Raw genomic sequence first — 19,345 nt, forward strand, 5'->3', positions numbered from 1 at the left:
ATTGGAATGCAAAGGTTGTAAATAAAGAGGAAAGATCAGTCATTGGAAAATATGGCCTTGGTGATAGAAATGATGATGAAGATTACAAGATAGAATTTTGCAGGACCAATGAATTCTTCATTACAAATACTTTTCTTAATAATATGGACCAAATGGAAAACAAAAATCAAATTGACTACATCTATGGGAATAGATGGTGGAAAAGCTTCATATCATTAGCCAAAACAAGGCAAGGACATATTGTGGAACAGACCATCAATTACTCATATACAAGTTCAAGTTGAAGCTGAAGAATATTGAAACAAGTCCATGAGAGCCAAAATATGACCTTGAACATATCCCACCTGAATTTAAAGAGCATCTCAAGAACAAATTTGATGAATTAGACACTAGTGAATGAATACCAGAATAGTTGTAGGACGACATCAAGAACTTCATACAAGAAAAAAATCAAAAGGTCATTAAGACAAGAAAGAAGGAAAAGGCCAAAATGGATGTCAGAAGAGACTCTGAAACTTGCACTCCAATGTAAGGATGCTAAAGCAAATGGAAGAATAGAAGATAGGCAGAGAGGAAGGTAACTGGTGGAGAAAGGTTTCAGAAGGATCAAAACACAAACAACAGTTGCTGTCAAGATTCCAACTTCTGAAGTCCCATGTGAGTTAGTGTAGAGCTGTACTCCATAGAATTTTCAATGGCTAATTTTTCAGAAGTACATCACCTAGCCTTTATTCCAAGCTTTGTCAAGTTAGACTGGAATCTCCAATGTTTTGGTTAACAAATGAGCACATTAACCACTGGTATGCCCGGGGACTCTCAGAAAGATGGCAGGGATGGAACTTAGAGCATGTGTGGAAGGGTTATCCTTGAGCCAGATGAGGAGAACATCATCAATTAATTTGGAAGAGGAGAAATCTGTAGTGGTTGTGGTTGCCGATAAGATTGTAGGATAAGATTGTAGGGTTGTCAAAGCGTGGTTCCTGGGCCAGCACCTTATCATCACCTGAGAACTCTTGTGCCTCATTCAGACCTACCAAATCAGAAACTGTATGTAGTATGTGTTCCACCAATCTATTTTTCAACAAGCCTTCCAGCAGATTATGATGAACTACAACTTTGAGAGCCACTTCCAAAGGGTATAGAAAATTAAATAAATCTGAATAGAGCCATATCTCATTTTATTGTACTTTGATTTATGGTTTTCCGGCTATTGCATGTTTTACAAATTGAAGGTGTGCAGCAATCCTGCATCAAGCAAGTCTACAGGCACCATCATTCTAGAAGCTTGTGTCACTTCATGTTTCTGTGTCACATTTGGATCATTCTCACAAGATTTTAAACTTTTTCGTAATGCTATATTGCAGTTAATAGACTGCAGTACAGTGTAAACACAACTTTTATATGCAATGGGAACCTGGAACATTCATGTGACTCGCTTTATTCCAATACTTGTTTTTTTTTTTTTTTTTTTTGGTGGTCTGGAACAGATCCCACAATATCTCCAAGATATGCTTACAAATAAGAGCCTCCTTTCTCCCCTGTGAAACTGGGAGTGAAGTCAGTGAATGGATCAGTCTGTAGATTGGAGGATGTGTCAAAATTGTGGAGTGTCCACTGACAGGACAATAACAAGGGGGCAACAAAGGCTAGGACTCTAGTCTATGGATTTGTGAAGACAGGAGTGGCTGTCTCATCAAATGCAATTGTATTATTTATTTCTTAACCGTGATAGTATAAACAAAGGTCCAATCACAAAAGTAAGGGATATATTCAGAATACACTGGATTACTTTTGTTTTCCGTTTGCTGTTGTTGTTAGGTGTTGTTAGGTGCCCAGTTCGACTCATACTGACCATATGCACAACAGAACGAAACACTGTCTGGTCCAGTGCCATCCTCACAATCATTGTCAAGCTTCAGCACATTCAGAATACACTGGACTGATAATTTTATTTTTGCCTTTTGTTGTTATTGTACTTCTCCCAACACAGATTTGTTGGTTCTTCTGGCAGCTCATGGCACTTAATATTCTCCAATACTATAATTCAACTCCATCAATTCTTCTGCAGTCTTCCTTCTTCGTAGTCTAACTTCCACATGTATATGAAGCTACTGAAAATACCATGGCTTGGGTCAGGTGCACCTTATTCATCAAACTGACATCTTTGCTGTTGAACACTTTAAAGAGGTCTTGTGCTAATGCAATATGTCATTTGATTTCTTGACTGCTGATTTCATGAGAGTTGATGGTGGATCCAAGTTGTCTTTGACAACTTCAATCTTTTCTCCATTTATCAAGATGTTATTTTTTGTCTTTATAAATATTAAATTTACTTTATAAAACTCTATCATAAACTACATAATTTTGGAATTTTTGGTGTTTGAACACCTTCACCATTCTGTAATTGAAGAATGTCAAAATCTCTGTAAACATCTCTTTCTTTACTTTCTGCAAAGAGAAAATGAGATCTGAGATCTAGTCAGGGAAGACAGAGCTACCAGCACAATCAGGAGGTGTGTACTAGGGCTCTGAAGACACCGCTCCTTTGTCTTTTTCAGATTTGAGCTGCCCCCCTTTTTCTTGATGCCCTGGTATAGATTTAGAACTGGGAAGCTATGTGGGAGAAGCCAGCACATATGCTTTTCTAGAAATTGGCTGAGTCTGGCTCAAAATGGGCATCACACTCAAAGAGAAGCATCAGATCTACTGGCCGGAGAGCAAAGACTTGGCCAGACCTCAACCCTTCCTTCCAGGAGCCTCAACAAATCCATCAGTAGGATCAATGTCATGGATTGAATTTTCTCCTTCCAATCTATATATCTACTTGGATAGGCCATGATCCTCAGTTGATGTTGTTGTTGTTAGGTGCCATTGAGTTGGTACCAACTCATAGCGACCTTATGCACAACAAAACAAAACACTGCCCGGTCCTCGGCCAACCTCACAAATTGTTCCCACGCTTGAGCCCATTGATGCTGCCACTTGGCCAATCCATTTTGCTGAGGGTCTTCCTCTTTTTCTCTGACCCTCCACCCTATCAAACATGATCTCCTTCTCCAGTGACTGGTCCCTCCAGATAATATGTCCAAAGTATGAGAGATGAAGTTTGGCCATCCTGGCCTCCAAGGAGTACTCTGGCTGCTCTTCTTCCAACACAGATCTATTGGTTCTTTGGGCAGCCCATGGCACTTTCAATATTCTCCTTCAACACCATAACTCAAAAGCATCAATTATTCTATGGTCTTTCTTATTCACTGTCCAGCTTTCACATGCATATGAGGTTATTGAAAATAGCATGGCTTGGGGCAGGCACACCTTAGTCCTCAAGCTGATATCTTTGTTCTTCAACACTTTAAAAAGGTCTTGTGCAGCAGATTTGCCTAATGCAATACGTTATTTGATTTCTTGAGTGCTACTTCCATGAGTGTTGATGGTTGATGCAAGAAAAATGAAGTCCTTGACAACTTGAATCTTTTCTCCGTTGATAAGAATGTTGTTTATTGGTTCAGTGGTGAGGATTTTTGTTTTCTTTACATTGAAGTGCAATCCATACTCAGTAGTACACAATTATCTTCCATATTGTGATGTAATATCATTGTCCTATGTGTTGTGAGTTCTCACTTCTGTGATGCTAATGAGAGAGAATTAGAAGCAGGATACAATCTACAGGGTTGGTTGTATCTTGACACAATCTCATTTGATATATATATATATAAAATAATCTCACAGTAGAAATTAAGTCAGTAAGCAGAGATCAGCGGGACCTACTACCCAGGATTGCCTGTCCTCCATAGTAGTAAGTTTCAACCATGGGCTTGAAATATAAGGCCTCTCGAAAAAAAGACACTATGCACTTCTGAGAGTCGGAAACATTGGACTAAACCAGTCACAGGAGGATTTATATTCCACTTAAGCACTAACCAGACTTGAGAAGCTGCTTCCAGTTTTTTGAGAGTCAAAATGATGATTAGGTTTTTGTAATATTTCTAGCTTTGTATAGCCTTCCTAGTTGGTGAAAGAAAGAAAAATGTTTTAAATTAGAAAAGGAAGAAGAGTCCGGATCGGAATGCATGCTCTGGGCCTGAGTCTCTGGCCTGGCAGTTTCCCAGAACCAGGAGACAAAAGAGAGAGGAAGCTTTTCCTGGGAGTTGGCACCCTGAGTCTGGACTTGTAACCATCGAAGAATCGATGCATTTGAATTAGGGTGTTAGAGAAGAATACCAAAAGTTGGAGAAAAATATTGAAAGGACTTTGGACTGCTGGACGAACAGACAAATCTGTGTTGGAAGAAGCACAGCCAGAGTGTTCCAAAGAAGCCAGGATGGCGAGACAGCCTCCCTCAGACTTTAGACATGTTGTCAGGAGGGACCAGTCCCTGAGAAGGGCATCATGCGTTGAAAAGTGGTGGGCCAATGGAAAAGAGGAAGAGCCCCAACGAGATGGATTGGCACAGTGCCAGCAACAATAGGCTCTGACCTAGCAATTATGAAGATGACGCAGGACCAGGCAGTGAGTGCTTCATTCTGTTCAGCACAGATAGGGTCGCCAGGAGTAGGAGTGACTCAACGGTATGTACCAACAACAACGAAGTCAGAGAATAAACTTCTGTTTGTTAAAGTCACCCACTTGGATTTTTCTCTTGCAGCATCAACCTAGCAACAACAACAAAGTGTAGACTACAACAATCACAAAGTCAGAGAATAATTTGGTTTGTTGAAGCCATCCACTAGTTATTTCTATTACAGCAGGAAATGACTCGGTGGTACCTAGCAATAACAACAAGGCAGAGACTATTTTTCTGCTTGTTCAAGTTATCCACTGTGGTATTTCTGTTAACTAAGGCGACCAACCTTTGAGGTGCACCACCAAATCTCTAAGTAAAGGAGTCCATTTGGAGAGAAGACATGGTGATAGCAACACGAGGTCACCAGGCAAATGGATGTGTTCGGAGGACACATGATACCCGATTTGTAACCACTATGCTCTGGTAGTGTGGTGGTTACGAATCGGGCTGCTAAACTCAGGGTCAGCTCTTCCATGGGAGAAAGATGAGACTTTCTGCTCCCGTAAAGATTTATAGCCTTGGAAATCCTGTACAGGGTCACTATGAGTCAGAACCGACTCCACAGTACTTAACAACAACAACAACAAGTAGTGTGCGGAGCTGTGGGTTAATGTGCTGGACTGCAAGGTTGGTTTGAACCACAAGGTCGGTGGTTTAAACTCACCAGCCACTCCTCAGAAACCCTATACAGGATCTCTATGAGTCAGAAACGACTCAACGACACTTACCAACAACAATAACAACACATAGTGACAGGAGTTAGAGGTGAAGTTAAAGAAATGATTATAGACAGAAATGACTATAGACAAAACATACAAAAGCATTAGAAAACTCTAAACTCAGCCCTGAAGTCACCAATTACTGCTGGGCAGAGCAGCTGGTACAGGGCAGTCTGAGGATGTGTGCACTTAAAGTGAGGTCACACCATCCACAACTTGTGGCTAGCATCCAATGGAGGAGGGGACGCAGAATGAAAGGATTTGGACTGAGCTGGCAGGTCCCTGAGGGGTAACATTACCATCCAATTCTTGGGGATATTGCCAGGGTTTCTAAATGAGTTGATGCAGTTAAGAGCTTAGAGCAGAGCTGGTACATTATAAACACTCTTTCAACACCATCAACGTCAGCTGTTTGTCCAGCATAACACTAATACATGTCCACTCAAATGAACCAGCATTTTCCTCCCAACTAACTCACTTCATGGAAATTAACGCATTTGCCATCATGGGAAAGTCTACCTGCCTCTCCCATCAAGAAGCACAGCATCCTATTTGTGTATCACAAGCATCATTCGGTCCCATGATTCCCTCTGCCTCGCTTTTTACAGCCACATCTTCTGACTAATAATACTAGTTAATTACTCTCAGCTTTTTACACAGTCCACGGGGGAGAGGATCTGGTAGAAGAACAGTGCAGGAGAGAAAGTTTTCAGTTCATCTTAAGATTTAGAAATCATTCTACTCAACCCTGTAAATCATCCCATTGCCAGCTCTGGAGTTTTATTCTAAAGAATGGCATGCTCCCATGAGAGACAGATGCACTTCAATGGAGAAACAGATGGTACTATTGGAAGGCATTCTGGACCACGCGGCCCAGTGGCCCTCACTCACCTTTGTACTCTGGCAGGCACACACACTGGTAACCATTCACCAGGTCCCTGCAGGTGGCAGCGTTCAGACAGGGAGCAGAGAGGCATTCATTATACTCCTCCTCACAGTAGAGGCCATGGTAACCTAAGAGACAGAGACAAAAGACCGGCCATCAGACATGTTTGTTCCCTTCACAACACACACTGAACTCGCCTGCAAGGAAGCCTGCTGCTGAGGAGAACTGCACCAGGCCAGTTTCCCAAGGCACTTCTCGATGAGTTTGAACTGCCAACCTTTTAACTAGAAATAGTGTGGCACTATAGGATCTGCACTGGACTGTGAACCACAAGGTCAGCAGTTCAAATCTACCAGCTGCTCCTCGGAAACCCTATAGAGGGTCTCTATGAGTCAGAATTGACTCAATGGCACTTAATAACAACAGCACACTTATAGCAAAGTTAACTGGGATGCAGGGTGCAGACAGATGAGGTCTTGGAATATAATTGAAATGTGTGTTTTGGGAAGGCAGTGAAGAAGGAGACCTGTTGGTACAGTGGTTGAAGCACTCCGCTGCCAATTGAAACTCCAGTGGTTCAAACCCACCAGTTGCTCCACTGGAGAAAGAGTGGCAGCATGTTTCCATAAAGAGTTCAAAACCAAAACCTACAGCCATTTAGTCAATTCCAACTCATAGAGACCCTACGAAGGGGTTCCAGGAGTCCTGGTGTGGTACTGTAGGATAAAAACTAGACAGCTAACCTCAAGGTCAGTGGTTCAAACTCACCAACCACTCCTTGGAAACCCTCTATAAGGTCACTATGAGTCAGAACCGACTCAACAGCATTTAACAAAAAGAGAAGCAGAATGCTCCCAAGATTGTAGGTCTTTATGGGAGCAGATAGCCTCATCTTTCTCCTGCAGAGCAGCTGGTGGGTTTGACCTATCAGCCTGACAGTTAGCAGCCCATCGCCTAACCCACGGAACCCACAGAGCTCTTTTCCATAAAGACACCAGCCTTGGAAACTGCATGGGAACAGTTCTATAGTCTGTCGTATAGGATTCTACGAGTCAGAGTCGGACTACTGGGCTAGTGGTGTTGGTGACTGGGTGCCTGGGAAACTGGGTTACTGAATGGTCCTGCTGTGGTCACAGGATGAAGGCGACAGTGATGGCTGGAGAATATGGTGTGAGACCAGCAGTTCCTTTCAACGATGTGGACCACACCACTTCCCCTCTAGTCAATTAGAAAGATACATTCAACTAAAGATAATTATATTAAAGGACAAATGCATCAATGCACGTCTGTTGGTTTTCAGATCAAAAAACAAATTCACCTCAGAGGGCTTACTGGAAATTCTGGATGAGAGAATTTTATTTATTTACTTAAAACATGATTACTTAAATTATATTTTAAATTGTATATACATATTTTTATTATTGTTGTTGTTCATGTTGAGTGCCACTGAGTTGGTTCTGACTCATAACAACACAATACAGGGTTTCTGAGGGTCGACTGGTGGATTGATCTGCTGGCCTTGTGGTTAGCAGTCCAGTGCTTATCCAGCAGCACCACACCAGGAGTCCTTTTTATTATTAAAAGTATAATAATAGTCATAATGGAAAAGAAAGTGATGATTTCTCAACAGTATTGGCCCTGAACTTTTCTATTTACAAAACAGGTGTTTGTGCTAAAGAACAAGACGGCAGCATTCCTTGCAATTCACTTATGAATGTCTTGCTGTTTTTAACTTTCAAAAACACATGTGACTGCCAATACACAGTGAAACCAGACCATTTTTTGTCTGGCCCTGTCCAAACTATGAGAAACATGTGAGCATTTTCAAAACTCACCCTGCCTGTGTTAGTTCTGAGTTTAGATGAGTAGAAAAAAATAACCCTTTGTCCACCTAGGTAGGGACTGGAGCTACTAGCATTTGATCCAGTCTTATGTATTCACAGCCAACCCTTAAACTCATAAAGTACCATTGTTTTTAGGTGCCAGCGAGTTGGTCCCGACTCATAGAGACCCTATGCATAACAGAATGAAACACTGACCAGTCCTGGGCCAACCTCACAATCTTTGCTATGCTTGAGCCCATTGCTAATGCCACTGTGCCAGTCCATCTCATGGGGGTCTTCCTCTTTTTCTCCAACCCTCCACTTTACCAAACATGATATCATTCGCCAGAGACGGATCCATCCTGATAGTATGTCTGAAGTATGAAAACAAAGTCTGGCCATCCTGGCTTCCAAGGAGCACTCTGGCTGCACTTTTTCCAACACAGATCAGTTTGTTATTTTGGCAGCCCGTGGCACTTTCAATATTTTCCTCCAACACCATAACTCAAATGCATCAATTTTTCTACGAACTTCCTTATTCACTGTCAAATGTTCACATGTGTATGAGGTTATTGAAAATACCATGGCTTGGGTCATGCGCACCTTAGTCCTCAAACTGACATTAATTAGTACATTCTAATACATTGGATTATTTTGTTTCTTGTACAGAGCCCAAAAGTAGGTGAAGCTCATGTAGTTTCATTATAAACAGGGCATTTTCCAATCACATTGTGTTTTCCATTGGGTTGTTATCTGTTTTCTAACTTTAGGCAGTGACCATGACCCCTTAAGAAGGCCTGGTGGCACAATGCTTCAGCACTCAGTTGCTAACCTACAGATTGATGGTTCGAACCCACCCAGCAGCAATATGGGAGAAAGATCTGATGATCCACTTCTATAAAGATTACAGCCAAGAAAGCCCATGGGGCAGTTCTATTCTGCCCATGATCACCATGACCTGGAATCAATTTGATAACACCCAACAATAACAACAGAAGCCTTGTTCAGAAGACCTCAGTCTAGCAAAGACAAATAGGATGCTGTGGGTTTCTAATCTTTCTTCTTGCCTTCCTTTTGTAAATTTGGGAAAAATATTTTCTATTCATGATAAATGGAGACAAGATTGGCATTGTCAAGGATTTAATTTTATTTGGGCTCACAATCAGTGCTCATGGAAATACGAGCCAGGACATCAAGCAGCCAAATGCATTGGGTAAATCTGTTGTTACAAAAGGCCTCTTTAAAGTGTTGGAAAGCAAAGATGTCACTTTGAAAGTTAAGGTGTGCCTGACCAAAGCCATGGTATTCTCTATCACTTCATAAGCATGTGAAAGCAGGACAGTTAGTAAGGAAGACCAGAGAAGAAGTGCTGCCTTTGAATTATGGTGTTGGCGAAGAATATTGAATTCACTATGGACTGCTGGAAGAATGAACAGAACTGTGTTGCAAGAAGTGTAGGCAAAATGCCCCATCGAAGCTGAGATAGTGAGACTTGGTTTCATGTACTTGGGACATGTTATCAGGAGGGACCAGTCCACAGAGAAGGACATCAGGCTTGGTAAATTAGAGGGTCAGTGAAAAAAAAGGAGCTCCTCAAGGAAATGGAGTGACATAATGGCAAAACAATGGGTTCAAACACAGTAGTGGTGGTAAGCAAGGCACAGGGCCACGTAGAGTCTTGTTCTCTTGTACATAGGGTGCTATGAGATGGTATCCACTTAATGACACCTAACAACCACAATGTTCTATTACCTCTTCATCGGATTATTTCACTGGCAGGGGCTTTGGCCTCCAGGGGACAACTGACAATACCTAGAGACATTTTGGGGGGGCACCACTGGCTTCTAGTGGGTAGAAACCAGGGATGAGTCTAAACATGCTACAGTGTACAAGACAGCCTTACCAAAATACAGACTTCTGAGGCTCAAACTGTCCATACAGGCGAGGTCCAAAAATTCTTGCTCTATGTCATGGCTCAGCAAACTTTGTCCCTTAAATTGAATCTAACTTATATAAATGAGTAATGTTGTATGGAATAACAGCCTAGCCCATCCACACTATAATGCAACAGACACTTTTATGGTCTACAGAGCCTACAAAGTTTACCATTTACAGAAAATGTTTACTGACCCCTGATCTAGATTCAACAGATGACTGCTTTTTACAAGAGTTAAGTGGTCTCTGGCTTCTTCTCCTAATTATAAGAATGATTTTATTGCCCTGGGCTGGGGGTGCGGGAGCAACTTTAAAAAAAAAAAAAGAAAAAGGAGAGTTATTTCAGTTGTATTTGTTCTCCAAGCATATCTTTAAAAAAAAAAAAGAAAATTAAACTTGGAAGGAAAACATATAACCTTGAAAGTATCTGACTTTAGCAGGGAGGTGGTCTTTACAGAGGCAAAACGCAAATTTCCTGACATCATCCATTGCCATTTCTGTTTTAGAAAAGAGTCTCATGACCTTTTCTCATGAACAACAGGGAAAGCGAAGGAGGAAGTCAGTTTGCACAGACAATTAAGATGGCGATGTGCTTCTTCCTAGGAAAGCAGCAAGGAACGGTTCCACATTCTGAAACAGTTTCTTCTGAGATAGTAACGTTCAAATGCCGTGTTGGAAATAGCAAGCTATTCTCTTTGCACTTAGTTCCAAAGAACTTAATTCTGAACTGAGCAAATTAAAAAGGCACACCGTCCAAAAGAAAAAGTTTCTTTGAAAATGAGACTGCTCCCCTTCCAGCACCCCTGATGGTATGGTCAAACAAATTAGCTCATGGCAGTATGCCCAGGGTCTAAAAGAAAAATAAGGGTAGTCCAAAGCATTTTTTGAAAAATAAAATATCAAAAGGGCGGAATCGCCACAGTTCCTGCTAAGAGGCTGATCTTTATCACCATTGCTCTGTATGACTTGCTCCTGAATATTCAGTTATTATTATTTTATTTTATTTTTTTTAAGTGGAATTGACAGAACATAGCAGTAATAGGATGGAGTGCCTGGGCACAGGAAATAGTTGACCACTAAACTAGTAGCCAAAAGACAGATGGTTCAAACACAACCAGAGGTGCCAAGGAATACAGGATTGGTGATTTGTTTTCAAAAAGTCAGTCTTGAAAATCCAATGGAGCAGTGTTCTACTCTGTACATATGGGTCTCCAAGAGTCAGAATCAACTCGATGGCAACAAACAACAACAGTAACAAGCAACCAACTGAATGCAGGAAGTACGAAAGAACAGCTGAGGTGGCCACCATGTTTAGACTGTATGAGTGGATGCTGTTGCCAATAGACAAATAAGTACAACCAAAGGGATAGCGATGCTTAGGGGAAGAGATGGCCAGTTTGATTTTGGACATATTCAACTTAAGGTTTTGCTGGAGTGACCCAGGTGACAGTTGGAAAATGAACATGAATGTCAGTGACAGCACTTTGGTAGTAAGTGACTTGGAAATAAAGGTGACATTCTCACCAAAGATCATGGAGTCAGCTTTAGTGTATTTTGTAATTTCTAGAGTGACCATTAGAAAAAAAAATTAAGAGACATATAATTGATAGTCTTAGAGATGACATAAAAATGAAATTTTATAAATATGCTCACTTAAGACTAGAGTAGACGGAAAGTGAGCAGACGATCAAAAAGAAACAAAATAAGGCAACAAATAGAAAATAGTTACAAATATGGTAGATATTATGTCAACATTGTCAATAAACTGGGTCCTGGTATGACATTGGATAGCACTGGCCTTCTAACCCCAGAGTTGGTGGTTCAAACCCACCAGCTGCTCCTCAGAAACCTTGTACAGGGTCACTGTGAGTCAGAATCAGCTCAACAACTCTTAACAACAACGACAAGAACAACAACATATCAATAAGACTACAGTGCTCTTGACCCAAACCATGTATTTTCAATTGCCTCATATGCATGTGAACAATGAATAAGAAAGACTAAAGAAGGACTAATGACTTTGAGTTACGGTGTTGGTGAAGAATACAGAATATACCATGGACTGCCAGAAGAACATAAAAATCTGTCTTGGAAGAAGTACCTCTGGAACGCTCCTTAGAAGTCAGGATGCTAAGAGAAAGACATCATTCTGAGGGTCAGAAAAAAAGGAAACTCCCTTCCCACCCCCATGAGAAGATGGATTAACAGAGTGGCTGCAACAATGGGCTCAAATATAGCAAGATCAGGATCAGGCAGTGTTTTGTTCGGTTGTACACAGGGCTGGACCGAGTTTGGATCAACCCAACTGGACCTACTAAAATAATAGTATCAGTAATTACTTTAAATGCAAACAGCCTAGATATGTCAATTCAAAGATAGAGAATTTCAGAGTGTACACTTTTCTACAAGATAGTCTCTTAAAACACAATGAAGAACACGGTGAAGAAAAAAGAAGAAAGCCAAGGTCAGATTCACATGGATGTGTAAGTACAGAATAGGAATCAGATCAACCTTAAGTTGAATATGTCCAAAATCAAACTGGCCATCTCTTCCCCCAAGCATCGCTGTCCTTTTGGTCTCTGGTGGTTACGAATTGGATTGTGAACCGCAAGGTCAGCAGTTCGAAACTACCAATTGTTCTGCAGGAGAAAGATGAGGCTTTCTGCTCCCATAAAGATTTACAGCCTCAGAAACCCTATACAGGGTCGCTATGAGTTGGAACCAACTCCACGGCACATAACCAACCAACCAACCATTTGTATATTGGCAACAGCATCCACTCATACAGTCTAAACATGGTGGCCACCTCAGCTGTTCTTTCGCATTTCTCGCATTCAGTTGGTTGCTTGTTACTGTTGTTGTTTGTTGCCACTGAGTTGATTCTGACTCTTGGAGACCCATATGTACAGAGTAGAACAGTGTTCCATCGGATTTGAGGCAGGGATTGAGGGAAGGAGAAGAAATTCAAAGAGTGCAGTCCCATGGTGCCAGGTAGGGGAAAGAAAGTCAAGGAGTGATTAACCATGCCCAAGGTGCTAAAGATGTTGAATGTCAACTCAATTAGAAGACCGGGTATAACACAAGACCCTTAAAATCAGGGCCCTCTTGGGTGTTCTGAAAATGGAAGGTAGGGGTATTTTGGCTTTTTGCAATGACTGGAAAGTTCTACTGGAATTTAGTGAGTGTGGCACACGATATTAAATCTTGTGCAATGCCCAGCATATTCCTACATAACCAAGAGCAGCCCCACAATCATCATAACTTCAGGCAGTCATGTGGGTGAAAACACTGTTTAAAACTCTCTTTACATTTTACATTGGTTGACGTCATCACACAGGTAAAGCACAGTTTTGAGACATACTGAGTTTTCCTGGAATGCAACTTCTGGGTAAACCAAGAGAAGATTGTGTCAAGAGTTGTTTGCCATTTCAAAAAATCACTTCATGAAAACATCGGCTCACAGTGAACTTGAGTCAACAGTAAAGTACAACTATGTCAGCAGAAGAAGCCTTGTTGATTCAACGCTAGAAATCTATCCTTCCACGTACGAGACCGGGTTTTGGTGCCTGGCCAATGCACCTCTTGCACGGCCATCACTCTGTCAGTAGCTTGAATGTTGCTATAATGGTGAACGGGTTTCCAGACTAATCCGGACTAGGAAGAAGGGCTTCGCGATCGACTCCTGAACCTCAGCTATTGAAACCCTAAAGATCACAGTGGTCTGGTCCACACCTGGTCACGGGAATGGAGCAGAACTAGCAGTGTTCTGTTCCACTGAGCATGGAGTCACTATGAGTCTCACTCAATGGCATCTAACGATAATAATGTATCAGTAAAAACATGAACCAAAACAGAACAAAAATAGAATCTTGACAACACTATCTAACGTAACTCTCAACCAATTACCCATCACAACATCTAACTGCTTATCTTTATAGTACATATAACTGTTTGAAATAACATTTTTTATTTCATTAACATTTTTAACAACTCTTGATGCAGTCTTCTTTTGGTTTACACCAAAGTTACAATCCAGGAAAACTCAGAATATCTCACCACTGTGCTTTACCTCTGTGATGCTTAGTGTCAACTAATACCAGACTTCTCTCCCATTCCTACAATATATGCTTCAGAGACTGTAACTGTAGTGTTCTCTATACTCATCCATCCAGTCATTCAGCAAACATTTACAATATGTCTTTGAGGTTCCAGGACCACCCAGGTCCTACAAGTGCAAAGCTGAATGACAGAGTTTCCCCCCACAAGGAACTTACAACACCTTCCTTATGTCAGATGCTCTGGGATCTGACATAAGGGAACTTGAATCCTCATGGCAATCGAAACTGATGGGCATTACTAGTCCTGACTGACATTTTAGATGAAAAATCCTTTACAGTGGAGGTCTATGCTATTATGTATTTTAGAATGTTGGGCACCATCCCACTAAATGCCTACATGCCAGTAGTATCCCCCAGTTTTGACATCCCAGAATGTCTCCAGAAAGGCACCCTGCCCCTACCTTCTGTTGAGAATCATTCTCCAAGATCCTTTTCCTAAGCATAGAGTGATTTGAGACTGGAGGATGTGCAGGTGTGAAATTGTCATTGTGAAGAGTGACAGGGAATTTATCAGAGAAAAAGAATTTCTGGAGCCATACCTGGAGGCCCAGAGGAACCCTGGTGGCACAGTGGTTAAGCACTCGACAGCTGCCCAAGAGGACTGCAGTTTGAACTCACCAGCTGCTCCTTGGAAGAAAGAGGTGGCAGTATGCTTCGGTAAAGATTGCAGCCTTGGAAACACTAAGGCGTTGTCCTCTCTGTCCTATAGGGTCACAAGGACTTAGAATGGAGTCAATAGAAGTGGGTTGGGTTGCTTTGTTTTAACTATAGGGCTCATCTGTCATTCTGGGTTTGAGATAACACCAGTAGATGAAAATCCTGTCTCTAGCAGTATGGTCCACAAAAGAAAAGAGGTATGGGGTTCATCAGGGACTAGGGTTCATCAGGGACTGGGGATATGCCAGACAAATGGGATAAAGAGAGAGAGAGAGAGAGAGCGAGGAGAATAAAGAAGAGAGACCCCTACCTGGCAATGCTTTGTGAGCCATTGTGAGCACTAGCCAACCTTCAGGCATTAGGTTCTGTGGGACTCTGCATCCTCACAGAAGGCCGTCTTTTAGCAAGCTCACTGTGGAAGCTGATTTCTAGCTAGCGCTATCCGTACTATCCCTACAGGAGTAAGACCATGGCCCAACAGGATAAGGTTGAGTGGAGCCAAGATTCTCCCCAGCAAGATCTGAACTATTCCAGAACACAACCCCTCCTCACTCCCTCCACTCAGGTGTTTGACTTCTGTTTCCCTCACTGAATGGCATGGCCCTAGGCTGCCTGTTCTTTGTCTTCTCTGTAAAGACTGGTGGTGGTGGTTATGTGCCGTGGAGTCGGTTCTGACTCATAGCGACCCTGTACAGGGTTTCCAAGGCTGTAAATCTTTACATCTCTACAGGAGCAGAAAGCCTCATCCTTCTCCCGCAGAACAGCTGGTAGTTTCGAACTGCTGACCTTGAGGTCTGCAGCCTGATACATAACCACTACGCTACCAGAGCTCCTTTCTATAAAGACTAGCTACAGACAACTCACTCACATATTACTGTCAACAGAAGACAGGATGTGGCCCTCAGTGTGTGTCTTCTAGAGCTTTTGCCTCGCCTCCCTTGTCATCACCCCCTGAAAGATCACAAACTGTAAGACATGTAGAGGCAACCAGATGACCTTCACTCTTTGTGTAACAAATTCCAACAACTCATCATTTGTGTTCTCTGCAGGCTAGACATGCTTCCTGCCAACTCAGAAAAGAAGTCTAGGGTCATGCTTCACTGGAGCTCCCAGAAACAATGGTGATGTGTTCATCGCAGCAGAAGAGTGAGACCTCACTGCTCATTGCCTCCTGCAGCCAAATTCAAGCAAGAAGAAATTTGAAGTTCTTTGCTTAATTCATTCTTTTGAGCTCAGGCTGAAGTAAGAGTACATGGACTTGGAGGGTGTGTTATTATTCAAAGGGTGTTTTCCCCTCTTTTCAAAAGGAGTGGATAAAATGTAAAAACTCGTGACTGGCTGATGCAAGTCTAGGCCAGTTCCCCAAAGATCCTATATTCCAAATACCTCCCCCATGGTAGCTGAGGATTTGGACAGAGAGAAAATAATTCTATTATATTGATGTGGTGTTCTGTGAGCTTTCAAATTCTGGCTGAACTCACTAATCATCATTGAGCTCTTTAGTGTTGTGGACTACCAGAGATGAGCTTATTTCCAAGGAAACTGTGTGTGTGTGTCCCTCAGTCTCTGATATGGTAGGCACACAATAGGAATCATTTAAAGTACAGGGGAAATGTAGGCAAGGGTCCCCATCTGCATGAGCCCAATGAAACATTAGATGCTCCATTCTAGAACTGATGTCAGTGCCTACACAGTCTTTCAGAGACTCCCCCTGTCCCTGTTACATACACACAAAAGCAAGACTGTATTTGTGACCACAGTGAAAGGTGTGTGAATAAACCTAGAACATTAGCTTGTAGGTGGAGAGCAACCTCGGCTAATACAACTTCTTTCTCTTACGTCCTACTTTCTTATCCTTTCATCATTTCAGGCACCTGGGCCAGAAGAGAAAATTCATTTGAAAAGACCCAAATTGGTTTCCACTTCTGCTTCTTAGAACAATTAAACAGTTTTCTACCCCAGAGATTTGTTATGTTTGTCTAAGTTGATTGTTATTTCCTGGGCAAGTTGTAAAAAGCCTGATGACTTGATTCTTTTTGTCTGGCCTTGGACTGAGCCTGCCCTGTAATTGGTTTATTTTATATACCTTGTAGGAATTCGTCAATGTACTTATACAAATGAAATCAGCATATAGCAAACTATTCAAATGAAGTGACTGTGGCCGACCAAGAAGGTCAGTTCATGGCTGTAAAAATGGAATTGGGGGCAACCTCTGACTTCACAAACTGAAATAAGAATCAAGCTCAATATTTGTTGTTGTTAGGTGCCATCGAGTTGGTTCCGACTCATAGTGACCCTACATACAACAGAACGAAATACCAACCTCACAATTGCTGCCATATTTGAGCTCATTGCAGCTGCCACTGTGCCAATCCATCTCATTGGGGTCTTCCTCTGTGTTGTTGACCCTTCACCTTACCAAGCATTCGGTCCTTCTCCAGACACTGGTCCCTCTTACTAATATGCATGAAGTATGAGAGACAAAATCTGGTCATCTTGACTTCTAAGGAGCATTCTGGCTATACTTATTCCAACACAGATTGACTTATTCTTCTGACAGCACATGGAAGCTTTCACATTCTTCTCCAGCACAGTAACTCAACTGCATCAATTCTTCTACAGTGTTCCATATTCATTGTTCAACTTTCGCATGCATATGAGGTTATTGAAAATACCATGGCTTGAGTCAGGTGCAGTTTAGTCCTCAAACTGATATCTTTACTCTTAAACACTTTAAAGCGGACTTGTGCCGCAGACTTTCCTAATGCAATGCAATACATCATTTGATTTCTTCACTGCTGCTTCCATGAGTATTGATGGCTGATTCAAGCAAAATGAAGTCCTAGACAACTTCAATCTTTTCTCCATTTTCAAGATGTTATTCATTAGTCCTATGGTGAGGATTTTTGTTTTCTTTACATTGAATTGCAATCCATACCGACACCTGTGGTCTTTGGTTTTCATCAGTAAATATTTTAAGTTCTCTTCACTTCCAGCAAGCAAACTTGTATCATCTGCATATCACAGGTTGTTAATGAGTCTTCCTCCAATCTTGATGCCACAGTCTTCTTTATGTAATCCAGCTTTTCAGATAGATATCAGACATGCCTCCATCCTTTTTAACCAGTTCTGACAACAACCATTCCTCTCATAGCACTTTCTACTTCTCTGCTGGGTTTGATAATCTGTTGCAATGACTATTGAGAACTCACAGACAAGATGCACAGCTATGAGGTTTATTGGGGAATTTAACAAGTTGCAATAAGGGATGAGAAATGCTCAGGATACACTTCTTCCTGTCAAAATAATCTCTTCTCAGTCATACCCACAGGCACAGGCTGTTTCTGGCCCTCAGCTTTTTGGTCACATAGCACTTAAGCTTCTAACCTACTCGAGCTACAAAACTCCTTTAGTACTGCTAATAAATGCCCAAAGGGCACCACACTCTACCACAGGCTTCCTGCTCGAAGGCACTCAGTTTTATTCACTCCATGGCCCAGGAAGCCTGCCCCTTCTCTTGTGTTCTTGGTTCTTCACCTCTTTGTGGCTGTCACTTCTCCAATGTCATAGTCCTCTGTCTCCTGGGTGGAACAGGTTCAATGCACAGGGAGCTCATGGTTCAAATGATGTTCTCCTCTCCTGGGTCTTCTTTCTTGAATACAGTGAGCTCCTCCATCCATGCTCCTGGGATGGGTCATTTTATACCCGACAGGAAGACAAAACTCACCAATCCCCACATTAGAGTTCCATTTACATGGTCCTGGGGTGGCGCTGTGGGTTAATACGCCAGACCACAAAGCCGTTTGAACAGCAAGGTCGGCAATTCAAGCTCACCAGTCACTCCTTGGAAACCCTATACAGGGTTGCTATGGGTTGGAACCAACTCAACGGCACTTAACAACAACAACAATGGAATAATTTAAGGAGCTCTGGTAGTGTAATGGTTATGAATCGAGCTGCAAACCTTAAGGTCAGCAGCTTGAAACTACCAGCTGTTCCACGGGAAAAAGACAAGGCTTTCTGCTCCCATAAAGATTTAAAGCCTTAGAAACCCTGCACAGGGTTACTATGAGTCGGAACTGACACCATGGCACATAACCACCACCATCAATGTAATAATTTGGTGGAATAACAAAGACTATGGTTTGGAGAGCCATATCAAGCAATTCACTGAACCACAATGGCCCTGCTGGACGGGCCATGCCTTAAAATCAACAAGGAGTTGGCTGATATGCAGCTAATTCCACGGAGGTTTCAGAAAAACTGAAAAAAGCAGAAAAAAAAAGGAGAGGCAAAAAGAGGGAAGCAGCAGAGAGAGAGAGAGAGAGGAGGCAAGGAATCTGCTGAAGGAGCGGCAACAGGTCAAGGGTTGTAACAATGAAGACAAGAGTCCTGGAAGGGATTCTGTGGTGGAGTTGTTGGTGATGGCAGAAACCTGCTGCTGGGAATGTAGCCAAGAGAGCTGAACAAAGCTGCTAGACTGGCTAGGCGAGGGGGAGGCCAAAATAAAGACCTATCCTCAGGGAGCTTAGAGGAACCTGTCCTCCGGAGGTCTGAGAGGAGGTCTGCCCTTAGGGGACTGAGAGGAGGTCTGTCTTCCGGGCCTGAGAGGTCTGTCCTCAGGGACTCAGAGGTCTGTCCTC

At 42.2% G+C, this 19,345-nt stretch overlaps 1 protein-coding gene across 1 annotated transcript in view; it reads right to left on the reverse strand.

Moving 5' to 3' along the window:
* The window catches only part of DNER (delta/notch-like EGF repeat containing), a 449,127-nt gene that overhangs the window by 44,095 nt on the left and 385,687 nt on the right, over positions 1-19,345 (reverse strand). Inside the window, exon 9 of the mRNA XM_006866792.1 lies at positions 6,175-6,297. Within this exon, the coding sequence (XP_006866854.1) occupies positions 6,175-6,297 (123 nt within the window). The remainder of the gene's footprint in view (positions 1-6,174; positions 6,298-19,345) is intronic.

The sequence above is a fragment of the Chrysochloris asiatica genome, unplaced genomic scaffold (genome assembly GCF_000296735.1).
Source record: "Chrysochloris asiatica unplaced genomic scaffold, ChrAsi1.0 scaffold00096, whole genome shotgun sequence".
NCBI classification, from domain to species: Eukaryota; Metazoa; Chordata; class Mammalia; order Afrosoricida; family Chrysochloridae; genus Chrysochloris; species Chrysochloris asiatica.